This window comes from Anolis sagrei, chromosome X, assembly GCF_037176765.1.
Source record: "Anolis sagrei isolate rAnoSag1 chromosome X, rAnoSag1.mat, whole genome shotgun sequence".
NCBI classification, from domain to species: Eukaryota; Metazoa; Chordata; class Lepidosauria; order Squamata; family Dactyloidae; genus Anolis; species Anolis sagrei.
In genome coordinates this window covers 88079256-88093004 of record NC_090034.1, presented here as the reverse complement: position 1 = coordinate 88093004, position 13749 = coordinate 88079256, and the positions used below count along the sequence as shown (strand labels likewise).

At 43.0% G+C, this 13749-nt stretch overlaps 1 protein-coding gene across 3 annotated transcripts in view; it reads right to left on the bottom strand.

Annotated features, from left to right (window-relative positions):
• Positions 1-13692, bottom strand: part of PROSER3 (proline and serine rich 3) — a 35472-nt gene extending 21780 nt beyond the window's left edge. The window contains exon 1 of one of the 3 annotated variants that reach the window (XM_060783912.2): positions 13340-13692. In XM_060783912.2, the coding sequence (XP_060639895.2) occupies positions 13340-13369 (30 nt within the window). In that variant the 5' untranslated portion in view covers positions 13370-13692. The remainder of the gene's footprint in view (positions 1-13339) is intronic. The other 2 variants (XM_060783910.2, XM_060783911.2) reach the window with 2 other exon arrangements.
• Between the last annotated feature and the right edge of the window lie 57 nt (positions 13693-13749).

Sequence of the window (13749 nt, the reverse complement as noted above, 5' to 3'; positions counted from 1 at the left end):
TGTGGACAGCCACCCTCAATTATTGGCTGCATCTGTCTTTCTTAACATGTGGCCTTGGCCCGTTAACTCTGAGAGGTGAATTTCAGGTCGTGGCAACCAAAATCGCAACTCTAGGCTTCTCTCAAGGACAACTGCTAAGTATGGGATGGGACCAAGCTAATGATCTTATCAGACAACGGATACTGGCTATAGAGCGACAATCAGACTTAGCCTGCTCTCCAGCATACAACATTAGCCAAGATAACAGATATCTCATTGCTCCCATGGCTTACTTAGCAAACCTGGAGGTGCCTAAACACCGAAGAGCTTTCACTTTGGCAAGATGCCATGCCCTTCCATCGGCAGTACTGGAGGGGACGTACCGGAAGACCCTTGCCCAGGGGAGACTATGCCCGTGTGAGTCTGGCTACACTGAAACAACCAAACATGGACTACTCCAATGTGTATTCTATAGAGACATTAGAGCTAATCTCATCACTCCATGGCTTTTAAAACATTCAGGGCACACTGAAAGATATTACACCTTCCTGCTGCTCTCGGACTCCTGCTCTGCGATAACCCATAGTGTTGCCAAGTTGCGTGCAATTAACATTAGACAGTTGATGACTGACTCCACTAGGCAACTTCCTGCCGGGAATACAGCTAGAGTGATTTGTAATAAGTGAAATGCTGTAAATGCTCCCATCTCATCCCTCCTTAGAGTCTCCCAGTGGCTTGATATTTCCTATTAGCTACCCCCTATTTTAAACTCATGTTGTTGTTGTTCATTCGTTCAGTCGTCTCCGACTCTTCGTGACCTCATGGATCAGTCCACGCCAGAGCTCCCTGTTGGCCATCACCACCCCAGCTCCTTCAAGGTCAGTCCAGTCGCTTCAAGGATGCCATCCATCCATCTTGCCCTTGGTCGGCCCCTCTTCCTTTTGCCTTCCACTTTCCCCAGCATAACTGTCTTCTCTAGGCTTTTCTGTCTCCTCATGATGTGGCCAAAGTACTTCAACTTTGTCTCTAGTATCCTTCCCTCCAGTGAGCAGCCGGGCTTTATTTCCTGGAGGATGGACTGGTTGGATCATCTCGCAGTCCAAGGCACTCTCAGAACTTTCCTCCAACACCACAGTTCAAAAGCATCGATCTTCCTTCGCTCAGCCTTCCCTAAGGTCCAGCTCTCACATCCGTAGGTTACTACAGGGAATGCCATGGCTTTGACTAGGCGGATCTTTGTTGCCAGTCTGATGTCTCTACTCTTTACTATTTTATCGAGACTGGACATTGCTCTCCTCCCAAGAAGTAAACTCATACATGCACTTTAAACTGTAAGTTTAGTCTGTTTTTTAATCTGTCTCTTTTATAACATGTTTTTAATCTGCTTTTTTATCTGACCTACTGGGGAACTGTGATTCCCTTCCTTGGGCACCTGTGCCCCATTCTATAGTGTGCTGGTCAAAGACCGTAATAAATCATTGAGTTGAGTTGGAAGGTTAGGGAGATCAGGTGCTAAGGAAAACCATCAAGAGTTTAACAGAATTGGGAAGAGAGCCGACAGAAATTTAGAAAATACCCAAAAGTCACAACATTACAGTTTTGGGCGTTCTCTCAAAGAAGCAGTTTCAAATGCTGGATATGTTGCTTTTGATATCTCTTAATATAAACTGCAGAACAGGGTAATATATAAAAGAAAAAGATTCCTTTGGAATTCCATTTTTATAAAAGAGCCCAACACAACTTTTTCTCTTACAAGTTTTTGCCATTGCAGCGCCCAGAAGAAGACTGGCAAGAGAGAAAGAATAAAATAGACAGACATTACAAGGCCCAATTCCCAAAACAGAGGAGGGCAGGAATAAGGATCTACTGGTACCTTTTGAAACCTTTTGAAACCTTTTTGTCATAGAAGACTGAACAGAAATATGCACTCCTTCAATAAGTATAGCTTTAATTACAGTTCTTGTACACACACACACACACACACACACACACACACAAACTCTTCATCTGACATAATGTCACTTGATAAAACTACAATACTACAAAATGGTTAAGGCAACCTCGGTGTCCCTGTGCTTGGTTCCAAAGTGGCAACCTTAGGTTGGTAGGTTTCAAGAATGCCGTTGTAGCAGGCTCATAAACCAGACTGTCTTTGCATTTTAATATGGTGGCACAAAGCGAATAAAACCCCTAGCTCAGATGGGTTTAAATAAATGGCTTGAGGTTACTTCATGGCACCCGCTCAAACTTGAATCGGTCCTTTCTGAATGTGCATGTCCTTGTTTATATTCTGGCTTGCCCTGCTTTCTGGCAACAGATGCCACAGTTGTCAGCATTCATGGGATGACAGGAAAGCATCTCAGCATTTGCAAACCTTCCTCTCCCTTGTGTGATCATCAACTATCTACCAGATACTGTCAGCACAAGTCAAGCCCCATTCATACCAATGGCTAATTTCCAGGTTTCAACTGGTCAAGACTATAGCTTTCCTCAGAAAGGTCAGATTTATGTGGTAGACATTTCAGATTAGTTTCTTTATTGCACTTTTTATTTAAGTCTTAGGAAATATCTATCTTGCTTCTTTAGTTATGTATAAAAAAAGTTTTTCCATGTTCTTTAATCAGAAGTTCACATTTTCGCCAAGAAGATGAGCAGGAAAGTTCAATACACTGTCATTGGATTATTTTGAAGATTGTGTCAATTTATTGATCCACCTCTGAAGGTACCTCTGGGTTCGAGTGGGTCCATCTAAGGGTGGGGAACCGTGATAGCTTGGGGTTTCTGCTGGTGTACCGCCCACCCCGCGACTCAGCAGTTTCCCTGCCTGAGCTAGCAGATATGGTCTCCAATTCGGCCTTGATCTCCCAGCACAACCAGCACATCCATGTTGAGACCTCTCTGACTGGTGCGGCTCAGGACTTCATGGCCGCCATGATGACCATGGGGCTTTCACAAATTATATCTGGACCCACCCATCAGGCTGGACATACACTCGACCTAGTTTTTGTGGCGGACAGTGTAAGAGTCAGAGTGGAAGAACAAAACATCCTTCCTTTGTCATGGTCTGACCATTATCTGATCAGTTTTAGACTGTCTGCAACCTCTAACCTCCACAGGGGTGGAGGACAAATTACGATGGTTCGCCCCAGGAGACTGATGGATCCGGAGGGATTCCTGAGGAATCTTGGGGTTCTTCCTGCCATGGAGCCTGGTGATCCTGTTGACGCCTACAACAGGGAGATGACCAGGGCGATAGATACGATCGCTCCCGAACGCCCCATCTCGCTGATTCGAGACACACCATCTCCCTGGTACACCGAGGAGTTGGCTGTGATGAAACACACGAGAAGGGGGCTAGAGCACATATGGAGGAAATCTCGAGACGTGTCTGACCAAGCACGGGCTACAGCCTCTCTTAGGGCGTATACCGCGGCTATACGGGTAACCAGGGAGTCTTTCACAACTACCCATATAGCGTCTGCAGCCAATAGATCTTCGGAGCTGTTTCGGGTTTTTGGGGAACTCCTTCACCCACCCGTGGTGGAGACCTTCGATGACCCAGCAACTTGGTGTTGCGAGTTTGCACACCATTTTGCAGGCAAAGTTGCTCAGATACGCCTTGAGCTAGACTCCAATTTCATCACAGTGCCAGGGGAGGTGACTGAGGCATCTGCTTGTCCAATTTTGTGGGATTCTTTTAGGCTTGTTCTTTCTGAGACCGTGGAGGAGGTCCTTGGTGCTGTGAGGGTGACCACGTCGGCTTTAGACCCTTGCCCGTCTTGGCTAATTAAATCGGCCAGGGATGGGTTGACTGATTGGTTTGTGTTGATCATTAATGCATCATTGGAGCAGGGGTTTTTTCCATCTTGACTAAAACAGGCTGTGGTTCGACCACTCCTTAAAAAGGTCTCCCTTGACTCCACGGTGCTGAATAATTACAGACCAATCTCCATCCTCCCTTTTCTGGGCAAGGTTCTGGAGCGACTGGTCGCTTCCCAGCTTCAGAGTTTTCTAGATGACATCAATTACCTGGATCAGTCACAGTCTGGCGTCAGGCCTGGCCACAGCACCGATACGGCTTTGGTTGCCTTGGTGGATGACCTCCGCAGAGAGCTGGACAGGGGGAGTGTGACTCTGCTGGTTCTCTTCGACATCTCAGTGGCTTTCGATACCATCGATCATGGTATCCTTCTGGGATGACTCTCTGGGATGGGTCTCGGGGGCACGGTTTTGTCGTGGCTCCGGTCCTTCCTGGAGGGTCGATTCCAGATGGTGAAGCTGGGAGACGCCTGCTGGGACCCCTGGCCTTTGACTTGTGGGGTCCCGCAAGGCTCCATTCTGTCTCCCATGCTTTTTAACATCTACATGAAACTGCTGGGAGAGGTCATCCAGAGTTTTGGAGTTAGGTGCCATCTCTATGCAGATGACACACAACTCTACTACTCTTTTCCACCTAACTCCAAGGAAGCCCCTCGGGTACTGGACGAGTGCCTGGCCGCTGTGGCTATCTGGATGAGGATAAACAAGCTGAAGATCAATCCCGACAAGACAGAGGTCCTCCTGGTTGATCGTAAACCGGATCGGGGTATAGGGTGGCAACCTGTGTTGGACGGGGTTACACTCCCCCTGAAGTCACAGGTCCGCAGTTTGGGTGTCCTCCTGGACTCATCACTTACGGTTTGGGACTTGCCTACCTGCGGAACTGCATCTCCATATATGAACCCACACGTTCCCTTCGGTCATCTGGAGAGGCCCTGCTCACGATTCCACCTGCGTCGCAAGCGCATTTGGTGGGGACGAGGGACAGGGCCTTCTCTGTGGTGGCCCCCGACTCTGGAACTCTCTCCCCAAGGACAACAGACAAGCCCCAACGTTGGCAGTCTTTAGGAAGAGCCTGAAGACCTGGCTGTTCCAGTGTGCCTTTCCAGAATAGGAAACTCCTGGCATTATGTCCCTATGACAAAATGCACGTTGTTAGAGATTTAGGATTGTTTGCACATTGCACCTACCTCCAAAAACCTCTACATATCACCTGTCAAGTCCAGCACTTTTTAAATTTTGTCCATTACATTTGGCTCGGCCTTAGCTTTTAAATGAGTAATGGTGTCATTGTTTTTAGTGTTTTATTGTTTTGCTTAATGTTTTATTATTTGCTTTATGAGTTTTATTGTTGTATTTGTATGCTGTTGTTTTGTTGATGGCCTTGGCCTTTGTAAGCCGCATTGAGTCCTTCGGGAGATTTTAGCGGGGTATAAATCAAGTTAATAATAATAAATAATAATAATATGTGATCAGAAAGGAATATGGCGAGGCAAGCGATAATGGGCTGAAATTGGGCCTTGATATATCAGCTCCAGTCGGTGCCAGTCCAGAGAAACAAAAGGATGCTTTAGGATGTTGGCCATTTCAATGGAAGTCCCTGGAGGGGGTCCGATTAGATGACAGAGTGAAGAATGCATTCCCAGAATTATCTCAGATCATATCAGGGTAAAAGAGGAAAAGACCCAAAGTACTTGCACAAACTTATTGTGTGCCCCCCATGTCCCTGGGTTATTGTGTGGGGATTATGATAATTATGAGGCTACATTCAGAGGGCCAAGGAGCAGTGGGACAATATTCTTGGGGAAATTCATGAAAGGTTACTACAGGACAAATGGAGAAAGCAATGAGGCTTACTGTATGACCCAATGGAGCCACAGATCATAATTCATAATTTTGGGTTCAAATTTTTGATAACACACTAAGAGGAATTGCTTCAAGGATGAAGTGTGAAGAAGAAACACATGCACTACCTTGACCTCATTTAAAGAAAGCTACTTTAAACATGTAAATCAACACTGATCTGACTCCATATGCCATTTATGATACATAAATAGCCTCAAAATAAATCAAATTTATAATTAACCAACAAAATAATCTGGCCATTTCTAAACTAATTCAAGTAAATTATTTGTGTTCAGAAAAACAAAAATGTTTGCTCCAAATGTTACATCCATCTGGGTAACATTTAAAATGCTAAATGCCTAGAAAAGCTCAAAACTATGACTGAATACCCAAGGGGGAACTATTTTGGATGCAGAATTGAACTCTTAGTAATCCAATTTATCCAAGTGTAGTATCCAGCATGATTTGACTTCAAATGAGCGCATAGAATGAAGTAGCCCCATCTACTTGAGTGCTTGCTTGTAGTACTTTGAAACACATTCATATGACAGACAATGGATTAATCTCCATTCTGAGCCAGGTAACTATCTATTTTAACAAGACTCCCACAGGATTTAAAAAAGACTGTGGACTGGTAAAATGGGGAGTGCTCAACACACTCTAATGTTTCTAATGTCATACAAAAACATGCCAAACAAACAGACCAATCAACTCAGAAAACCTATGTCTTCTGGAAGATCTACGCATATTTAAAATATGGATTTTATGTTTAAATTTCATCAGTATTTTAATCTTTGTTCTGTGTATTTTAATAGTACTGTGTTCTGGCTATGTGTTTTAACTATGTTGTATCCTGCCTCGAGTGATGAGAAGAGGCAGGTAACTATTATTATTATTATTATTATTATGACTACTACTACTACTACTACCTTGCTGAGTTTCCAAGATCTGAGGCATGTAGGGTTTTTAGACTCAGATTAACCATTGACACACTCATATATGGGTGAACTAATTTGTCAAATTGAAACAACATGCCTATTATTTTAATTCCAAGCCTGACTTATATTTTAAACCACCAACAGTTAAAAACAAAAGACCTAAAATGAAACCCTTAAAATATTTGGCTCTGCCAGTGAAAGCCAATCTAAACAGTAGCTCTTTCAGAAGTGCTTATGCAAGTTTCATGGTTAGGTTATTGTCATGTCTTAACCTGAGGCAGGGTTGCCGACTGACTATAAAAAAAGGTTGCTGGGCCTGTTTTTCACTCACAAATACAAGAAAATGTGTTCAGAACATCAACATACAACCACAATTGCCTAGTGATATTTGCATATCATACTACTGTTAGTGGTACAAGAAATTATTAATAGTGTAGACAGTATTAACGCTGTCTCTTCAACAACAACAGAAGTAAATCTCTCTCTCTTTCCCAATTGAAGTTTCTCTCAGTGCACTGTACCTACAATGGCAGTCTAAGAGGGTAAATCCATCCTTTCAGGGTTTGAGTATACAATACTTAACAGCAAAATACTGAAGTAATTCCACCCTCCCATATTTTTTCAATTGAGTTTACTCTCAACGAAATACATATTGGATAGCAGATGAAAGTACACTTAGGCTGTTGGAGTTTTTTATATTATAAGCTTTAACCTAGATAAAGATAAGCTGGTGAACTGTGGGCCACACAGTACTACTGTTTGGTGGATTAGTAATTGCTTCACCGACTGGACCTGATGGTTGCTCCATCCTGGAAAGAAGTGACTAGTTAGAATGCCTCAGGGTTCTGTCCTAAGTTTGGAGTTGCTTAACATCTTTATAAATCACTAGCGTATAACCGGCATCGACTGCGTATACATTTTCTTTGTGGTTCTTTCTTTCCTTCCTCTGTTTCCCTCATACATCTTCTCCCTCTTGCTTTTCTTCCTTTCCTTCCTTCTTTCCTTGCTTTCTCTCATACACATTTCCCCTCATCTATCTTTCCTTTCTCCTCCTTCTTTCTTCTCTCTCTTCCTTTGTCCCTTCTTTCTTCCCTTTCTTCCCCTCATACCATTTCCTTTCCCCCCCCCCTTTTTATTTCTTTTTTCCTCTTTGTCCCCTTTTCTTCCCTTTCTTTAATAATAATAATAATAATAATACATCTTTATTTATACCCCACCACCATCTCCCATAGTGATTCGGGGAAGCTTACATAATAGCACAAAAAGGTGTCATACATTACATAAAATAAAATACATCAACATGTGAAATCAATAACACATTACATAAATCAGATGTATAAATTAAGTAAAAAAAACCCATCTATTAAATAAATTCAATAAAATATGGCCATAACTGTTGATTAAAAGATACATAAATCAATGTAGCAGCCCAGCTGAAGGCCCATACAGTGTGGATATAAAGTGCTAAGTAATTAGCAGTCAGTTCTGGCAACTGTCTAAACATTATCAAAAGCCTGCTGAAAAGAAAGAAGTTTTTAGCTCTTTCCAAAAGTGCTGTAATGTGTCTAAGTTCCCTGGGGAGGGTGTTCCAGAGCCAGGGGACTACCACGGAGAAGGTCCTCTCTCTCGCCCCCACCAACCACACTTGAGATGGAGGTAGGACCGAGAGGAGGGCCTCCCCGGCAGATTTTAGAGCCTGTGCCGCTTCATAGGGGGAGATGCGGTCATGAAGATAGCCTGGACCTGAACAGTGTAGGGCTTTATAGGTAATAATCTGCACTGTGAATTGGGACTGGAAACTTACAGGCAGCTAGTGGAGCTGCTTCAGTAGGGGTATGGCATGCTCCCTATAGCTAGCTCCAGTTAGTAACCTGGCTACCGATCTTTGCACCAACTGCAATTTCCAAGCTGTCTTCAAAGACAGCCCCACGTAGAGTGCATTACAGTAATCCATTCTAGAAGTAACTAAGGCATGGACAGCAATGGCCAAGTCAGGCTTCTCGAAGTACAGTCGCTGCTGGTGCACAAGTTTTAACTGTGCAAAGGCCCTCCAGGCCATCGCCAACACCAGGAGGAGCCCCTGACTGTGGAACCTGTGTCCTCAGGGGGAATGTAACCCCGTTTCTAATATTTGTAATTTCTTTATGTTTGTGGGTAAACAGTATTTCTTGTTGTTTTTTGTCAGTGTTGATTTACATTGTCTGGTTTGCCTACTCTGGAACATGCAACATATAATTGTTCTTCTTTAGGGATCCCTTTCAAACCAATGAAACTATATCTGTCATATATATGTGTGTGTTTGAATAATATATATCTGTATCTATGGCTGGATAGCTCTTTGTCAGGAGGACTTTGATTATTTTTTCTTACCATGGTGAAGGGAGTTGGACTGGATGGCCTTAAGGCAGCATTTCTCAACCTGAGGTTCAGGACCACTGGGGGGGGGGGTCGTGAGGGGGTGTCAGAAGGGTCACCAAAGTCCACCAGAAAGCACAGTATTTTCTGTTGGTCATGGGGGTTCTATGTGGGAAGTTTGGCCCAATTCTATCGTTAGTGGGGTTCAGAATGCTTTTTGATTGTAGGTGAACTGTAAATCCCAGTAACTACAACTCCCAAATGTCAAGGTCTATTTCCCCCAAACTCCAAATCTGGCGGCAATTCGTCCAGCGGATTTTGAGTTATGATGTCACTCAAAACAAACAAAGCATTTATATACATACTTACTTAGGTGATCCCTCATTGTCCGAGTAGGATAGTCTTCCAAGATCAGTGTAGTGGTGGTGGGTCCGCAGGTGACTGTGGAGCCCTATTCTTGATATGCATCTTCTCCCGCAGTGAGGGCATTGGTTTCCAGGTGGAAGGCGGTCTTGGTCAGTGTTGGTTTGATGTGTCTTCCTCTTGGCACATTTCTCCCTTTTTTCCCTCCATTCGTGCCTCTTCAAATTCTACAGCACTGCTGGTCACAGCTGACCTCCAGCTGGGGCTCTCAAGGGCCAGGGCTTCCCAGTTCTTAATGTCTATGCCAGAGTTTTAAAAGTTGGCTTTGAGCCCATCTTTAAATTTCTTTTCCTGCCCACCAACATGACAGATATAGTATCATAGATTTGAAAGAAACCCCTAAAGAAGGACAATTATACAGGGTGAGGCAGCAGAACTTCCTTTTTTTAAATGGGCGCCATTCAGTCAGTTGAAGACGTAGCAGAGCGCTAGTGGTCTCGTTCGAGGGGTGGGAGTATAAAGTTTTGTCCATGCACAGTTCCGTCGCCATTATGCATTGGAACAGTGAGGAGCGTGCTTTTGCCATTGAGGCCTACTTTTCAAGCAGATTTGGAGTGGCCGGCCTGCTCTCCAGATTTAGCCCCTTGTGATTTTTTTCTATGGGTTTTTTTGAAATCCCGTGTTTATGTGAACCGTCTAAGGACCTTACAAGATTTGAAGACCAACATCCAGGAAGAAATTGCCAACATAACGCCTGTTATGCTGGCAAGTCATAACAAACGCCAGAAATCGGTTTACTCAGTGTATGGAGAATGGGGGACGACACCTACCTAATTTGATCTTCAAAACTATGTAAAATAAATCTTTAGGTATGCGCCTACATTACAAAAAAAATTAAAAATTTCTGATTCATACAATAATGGGTTTTATTAAGTTTTGAAAAAAGGAAGTTATGCTGCCTCACCCTGTATATTGTATATTCCAGAGCAGCCAAACCAGACAATCTCTACATCAACATTGATAAAGAAACAATAAGAAATACCGTTTACCCACAAGCATCAAGAAACTACATATATTAGAAACCAACACTTTCTCGTTACTTTATTTTCCAGATCACCAGACTGGGCCACAGTAACGCATGGCAGGGGACGGCTAATATATATATAATCAGCAGAGTTTAAAAAGTATTCCTTTTAGTTTTCCAAAAACGTCTACTCTCCCTTAAAATATATTTGCCAGGTTGTGCTATTAAGCTTTCATGATGCTTAAGGCAGGTTAGTAAGGTTGGCTATTAAGGTTGGTAGTTTAAAGTTGTTGTTTTTTTTTTTTTTTGGAACCACCTATTACAAATCATCCTCTGGAAACGGTACACGTGGTCCCTGAAAGGCGTACATTTGGAACAAATTAATTGCTACAAATATCTAGACATTATGTTCTCTTCATCTGGTGCTTGTGCTAACCATATTACTCATAGTATACAAAGAGCAACAAAAGCAGCAGGTTCCATTTATAAGCTGTACCATCATAGATACCCAGTCACAATCAGACCTGCCCTGGAAGTCTTTAAAACAAAAATAATGCCAACACTTATATTTGGGGCTGAAATTTGGGGGCAAATCAATTTGGCCAAGATCGAAGCCTTCCAAGTTAAGCAGCTTCACACCTTCCTGGGCCTTTCCAGAACAACGCTGATGGCGGCAGTAAGGGCTGAGCTAGGAATACTCCCAGTAAAAGCTCAAATCTTAATGAGACAGTTTAATTACTGGTCAAAATAAACTCTATGGATCCCAGTAGACTTCCTTGTCTATGTCTAGAAGATCAAGTCCAGCATGACCAGAAGTCATCATAGATGGCGGCTCTGAATAATGAGTTGGCTGGATTCGGTCTGCCTTTGCAATTTCTGGGTGTTTTGGGTCCCGGAGCAGGGCAAGTGCTCAAGCGGCGCATTCGGGACGTCTATGCACAGCTGGACCTAGAGAGCATAGGTAGGTCTTCAGCCACAAGGTGTTTAGCTTCCCACAAAAGGAATATTCATTTAGAGCACTACCTAACTATTCCACTTCCACTACCCTTAAGAAGAATATATACTAGGGCTAGGTTTGAACAACTTGGTATTATGGTGCAAACCGGGCACTACTGTACATCCCAAGAAGAGAGAGATTCTGTGTATGGGGAGAACAAACAGTGGAAGACATTGAACATTTCTTAATTGACTGTCCAGCATATACTGAACTGTGAGACAGATATTTACATCCAGTATTATCCAACTGCAGGTCCCCCAACAGAAATGATATTCTGACATCCCTCTTGCGAGGGCAGGAAAGATCCAGCATAATCAGAGTAAGCCTTTTTATTCTGAAAGCTATTAAGAAAAGAGCAGATTTCCTGAAAGAAGAACCAGGAAAATAAGATTCTGACTATAAATGGAAGGTCAGCTGCTGTCCTCACCTTTTTGCCTTGTTTTTTACTCATGTTCCATTTTGAAATGGTCATATGACTGATCAAATAAATAAATAAATATATTATTATTATTATTATAAATCATCCTCTGGTTTAAAAAAATCCATGTTCTGTAAGTGGAAGACAACTCCTGTAATTCCTGGCTTTGAGTATGCTTGCTGTAGTTTTATTAGATGCAACCTAAACAGAGAGTCCAAATTCCCAAACTCTAGTCCTCCAGGTAATTTGGACTCAACTACCAGTGGCTCTGGCTTGGATTCTTGTTATTTTATGATGTTTTATACTTACTATCGATGTATTTGGATTGTTGTTTACATTATTTTAATATGTTGTCAGCTGCTTTGGCTTCCGTGAGGGAGAAAGATGAGATATAAATATTTATTATTATTATTTATTCTGGGAGCTGAAGTAAAAAAATAATAATTGGAAGACACAACGAGGACATGAAGTTGTTTACTTCCAAGAACAGAATTAAACTAGCGGTCCCCTGCCACGCGTTGCTGTGGCCCAGTCTGGTGATCTGGAAAATAAAGTAATGAGAAAGTGTTGGTTTCTAATGTATGCAATGCCTTTTTGCTTGTGAGTAAACAGTATTTCTTGCTGTTTCTTTGCCAGTGATGATGTAGAGATTGTCTGGTTTGCTTCCTCTGGAACATGCAACATATCATTGTCCTTCTTTAGGGGTCCCTTTCAAATCTTTGATACTGTATCTGTCATATACGTATATGTATGTGTGTGAATGGCTGGATTGCCCTTTGTCAGGAGGGCTTTATGTTTTCTTGCCCTGGTGAAGGGAGTTGGACTGGGTGGCCTTAAGGCAGCATTTCTCAACCTGAGAAGTCAAGACCCGGGGGGGGGGGTCACCAGGGGGGTGTCAGAAGGGTCACCAAAGACCACCAGAAAACATAGTATTTTCTGTTGGTCATGGGGGTTCTGTGTGGGATGTTTGGCCCAATTCTATCGTTGGTGGGGTTCAGAATGCTCCTTTATTGTAGGTGAACTATAAATCCCACTTACTACAACTCCCAAATGCCAAGGTCTATTTTCCCCAAACTCCATCTGTGTTCACATTTGGGCATATTGAGCATTCCTGTCAAATTTGGTCCAGATCCATCCTTGTTTGAGTCCACAGTGTTCTCTGGATATAGGTGAACTACAATTCCAAAACTTAAGGTCAATGCTCACCAAACTCTTCTAGTGTTTTCTGTTGGTCATGGGAGAGCTGTGTGCCAAGTTTGGTTCAATTCCATTGTTGGTGGAGTTCCGAATGCTCTTTGATTATAGGTGAACTATAAAACCCAGAAACTACAACTCCCAAATGACAAAATCATAATTTTTTGAGTGATGGTCACTCCTTGTGTTGTGAGACTCTTTGTTGCCAAATTTGGTGTGATTTTGTTCATTGGTTCTTTTGTTTTTAAGGTACGCATTATGCACAGACCATTTTTATATAGAGAGATACTATTCACACATCTATGGGATCTACTGAATTCTATATCTTTCTCCCATGTATAAATAAAATGGTTTGCTTTTAGAGAGAGAGAGAGAGAGATTGGAACAGAAGACAATGACATGCTTACCAAATTTGACAGTATTTCAGACAAGAACATCGATTCCTCTTCCTGGAAGAGCTGCTTGACAGTCACAGACACTGCCTCAAAGAATGGAATCCTCTTCAAGGGGCTCCGGGAAAGCTCCACACAACCCACTTCCCAACGAGGCCTACCTCTACCCTTCAAGCCTTTCCCGCTCTCCTCAAAACAAACTTACCGCCCGATGGTCACTTAGCAACCGAAACAGGAAGCCACCCCAAAGCATGCCGGGTAAACCATCCCCCTAGCGTCAACTCCGGTAGTGTACTACCTTTCCCAAGACGCTTTGCGACCAACACAACCTGAAATTCATCCTGAGGTAGAGGCACGTGAGCAAGCCAAATCCCAGGCGCATGCGCAAACCAAATCCAGTTGGAAACACAGCGACTGAAGCCCTC